The sequence below is a fragment of the Malurus melanocephalus genome, unplaced genomic scaffold, assembly GCF_030028575.1.
Source record: "Malurus melanocephalus ecotype Western Australia unplaced genomic scaffold, MMel_1.1 scaffold_529, whole genome shotgun sequence".
In the NCBI taxonomy this organism is placed as follows: Eukaryota; Metazoa; Chordata; class Aves; order Passeriformes; family Maluridae; genus Malurus; species Malurus melanocephalus.
Window position 1 is genome coordinate 43469 of NW_026623761.1, and position 4020 is coordinate 47488.

Genomic DNA, 4020 nt, shown 5'->3' on the forward strand with positions numbered 1-4020 from the left:
ATCCACATGTGAAGGGTTTGTATAGCAGAAAGTCACAACAGCCCGTGCTGTTTGCCCCTCATGCAGAAGCCCCACAGTTGTTAAAATTCAGACAACCAGAATTATTATAATCAGCACATCACCCAGAGTTACAGTGCCTGGGATTAGAWGACAGTGATTATAATGTTGTCACCCTGTCCGTGTGCTCTCACATCCTCTCCAGCACCARCAAGGCTCAATGTGAGATAAATTTAAAAGGAGAAGCTATCATTGGGCAGGAATTCAAATTCAGCCTGAGACACTACACAASAAACCAGTATTTAACTGAGGATGCCAAACTGGTCAGACCACGTGAACCTTTTAGCAGGCCTGACAGCACCATCCCTGCTCTCCTCCTACATCTATCMAATCACAGAGAAGTGTTTGTGCAACATGTTTTCAAAGACAGCACAACTCTCAAACACAAACCGAGCTATTTTGTGTCGGCTATCAGCAAAACAATCAGCTCCTTGTGCATCCTAACAGTTGCGGTAACACCTTGAACGTAGATCTTGGAAGGACACAAGTACACAAACCACCTACTGCTCAGTAAGTCTGTCTGTAAGGGCATCAGTCACTCTACAATAGCTGTTCACACACTTTTCTATTCCAGGAAAACTCAAGTCAGTGTTTTCCAGTTACTATAGCTGGCCAACAGACTGTTYACAGGCTTACTCTACAAGAATAGGTTCCATCTCAAAGTCTAGAAGAATTTTTTATTTTATACTGCATTCACACACTAACACAGCTTTCTTCAGTTCTCACTTGTCTTCATTTAATAATCAGCACAGAGCTCCAGAGGTGAAATCTCAATGGATCTGTGTCCTGAGCCTGGTGAACTTCTTGTCACCTGCTACACAACTCATGCAATGTAAATTTCAGAAGGCAGAACAGAACAGGAAAACAAACATGTTGCCTATTCACTGCCCTCCTAGAGAGCACAGCATCTATTCTAGTCAGATTTTTGGAGCATTATGCTTTAATATATGTGTGCAATTTTTGTTTAGGACCAAATCAAACACACTCATATAAAATAAACCATGAAACACATACATAACGTCCTCCTCACACTGCCTACAATGCATCTTACACACAGCAGAGACCTTTTGCTCAGCACTGTAACACAGAAAAAAACATACCTGCAGCCTATAAACTCTGTTTTTAACCTTCACTCATAAAAGTTACCCCACTGGCAACACCATTCACTTAAAGACAGCAAACCACACAATGCAGTGAGTAAAAACTCCCGAATAAACTGAGAAAAGCCTGTGATTTGTTAAACAGTAGAAAAAGAAGTCTATTAACCAGATATATTAACCAAACACACCTAAGTGCCACTTAAAATTTTTCCAGGTAAGGATGGTCTAACTATCTGGAGAGGAAAGGCTTGCAAGAAGTTTGAACAGATCCAACCACTAGACCCTCTGGACTTCTACACAAGAGCTCTATTTCCATGTCTCTTATCCAAAAAGACAATACACASAACAAGTCTACCACAGTGAATGTGCTCCTCAAAACATACTACAACCTGAACAAAAAAAATAATGGAAATCAATGAAGCAGAAGCAGGAGGTCTGCAAAGAAAATGGCCAGATTAAACCTTGAGTGTGTCTTTAAGCAATGTAATTAGAGAATAGGACTGAAATCAAGACTCTTCTCCCAGTGAAGAAGTAAGATCTTGCCTTTGTGAAAGCATTGATGGCACAAGAGGGTACACACACAAATGTCAAACAGGCAAATTCAAGGTATTCTTGGCTTGCAAGGACATTTGTTGCTAGATGGCTATATTCACAACAGAAATTGCACCTGAATCGGCATCCTTAAACAAGTATTAATCCTTAATACTTGTAGTTAGCTTTAACTACAAGTATTAATACAAAAAGTCATTAAATAGTTCTAGCTGTGCAGAATTCAGCAGACAAAGGACTACACACCCTATGACAAATGTAAATACTACTTTTAGATTTATGGCACAACATTTAAATTCCGTTTGGAACGCATTCAAAATTACAACGACATTTAGACAAACGAATCGAAAATTATAGTATTGTGACAAACATTCAACTTACTTTACATAATATCTTGCACCTTCAAAAGTATATGCTTCCTCCCAACCTGTGGGTAAGTCTGGAAAACAAGCAAAACATTCCAATTACCTTCTGAAATGATGATAGACATACTAGTCTACTCCCTGACACTGAGGTAGTTAAAATACTGCCTGTCTCATCCCACATATTGAAAGCTTTAGTCCCAGCAACAAGTATTTTRGAATTGACTCACAAGACTGTCTTAGTTCGAATTCTGTAAAAGCCAAGAGAAGCTACATGCGTGAAAAGCTGATTTGGGTTTCTCATTGTCAAATAATGACAATGAGCCTTTAAGCGTGTGCTCAGTTAACGTTCCTTCCTTTGACCAGCAACTCAGGGTCATCCCCGGATCTCCCTGTCTTGAAGTTCAGCAGCATCAAATTACCTGGCAGGCAGAGATCTAGACAAAAATCCACCTGAGTTACATGCAAGTCACAAGCTTCTTAACAGGCACAATATCAACTACACCGCAGAGCATTAGCATTGTATTAGCATAATTCCACCACTGTTGTGACTAACAAGTGTTCCTGCAGTGTTTACAACTCTGTTGCATTTTACATGAAAATAATTTTCCATGTAAATCTAGTGGAGGATGTGGGTACATCTCTTCCTTGCTGTTACCACTCTTAAGAGTCAGGAACCCAGATATAAAAACCCCCATACCACCAATGGTCAGTGTTTCTCAAGTAACAGTATCGTGATGCAATGGAAGCCATGCACTTCCAGATGCATCATTACCCTTWAAAGTTTGCCCCTGTTAATAAAAATAATGATTGATACATAGCACCCTCTAATTGAATTATAAAAGCAAAAATGCATTTCCTCAAGAAAAGAAAAGAAAAAAAATTAGTCTGGGTTATGTGGTGGTTTTTATCCCCCTCATTACTTATTTGCTCTGGCTGCTTTTTTCTTCATGCTRTATTATCCAGAACAAAAACCAAGGTGTCTTTCAATAACGGCATAGGGCAAAGTACAGCAAACAGGAAGTCTCTCCAGCAGAAGTATTTATGGCTGCTRTAAGAACTTTGCAAAAAAAATACCCTTCCATTGCTGAATAGCTAGAAGAATAAAAAGCACTTCAATTCATAATGAAGGATAAAGCTTTCCTCAGTGTCTAGAATATRCCTCACAGAATTATTTAACAGAGAGCTTTACAATAGCACACATCTTCAAAAGAAGTGATAGTCACTCAAAAATTGTTTCTTAAGAGAAGATGTATTTTGAACATATTTTGASTAGGTTCCAAATGAATGGTCAGAGCAGAAGAAGAGATAAACCCCAAAATTAATCCGTTTGATTATATCTGTGTATGGAGAGATTCATTAACATACACATGAAAGAGGAAAGCTACAGGAACAGATTTGGTTTTTAGACACTTTGGTATCTGATTGATAAATTATGGTCAATGTATCCAAGGTCATGCYTCAGTCTTGTGCTCAGAAACAAGTTTAATTTACCTGATGATAATTCTGCTCTGTTAYACACAACACTCCAGATACTCAAAAGCAAACTGCATTTCCTTTAGAACACACTGAACAGCAGAAACAAATGAGACACTTGGAATATTACTGGGAAATCATCATCAGTCAACAGAAACAGTGGGAATAGTTTAAAAAAATAATTAATACTCAGCTAATGTTGGTGTTGAACAAGCAAAGCACTTCACACACACCTGCCCCAYGCATATTGCTGTAGATGAAGGCCACTTTCTCAATCTGAGCACTGAAAGCAGGAGCATGAGGAGCCTGATAGCAATCAGTAGTTCTATTTCCCAGCATTAAATGACTTCTGACAAACAGAACCTTCGCTGCAAATCAAACTGCAGAGTTCTAATAGCCAGAAACCTGTGGTTTTTAAACTATTCCCAACTCAAAAAAAAAAAAAAAAAAAAAAAAAAAAAAAAAAAAAAAAAAAA

At 38.3% G+C, this 4020-nt stretch overlaps 1 protein-coding gene across 1 annotated transcript in view; it reads right to left on the reverse strand.

The window, feature by feature from the left end:
• Positions 1-2049: 2049 nt before the first annotated feature.
• Positions 2050-4020, reverse strand: part of LOC130582854 (pleckstrin homology domain-containing family A member 5-like) — a 3368-nt gene continuing 1397 nt past the window's right edge. The window contains exon 3 of the mRNA XM_057381793.1: positions 2050-2145. Coding sequence (XP_057237776.1) covers positions 2084-2145 — 62 coding nt within the window. The 3' untranslated portion in view covers positions 2050-2083. The remainder of the gene's footprint in view (positions 2146-4020) is intronic.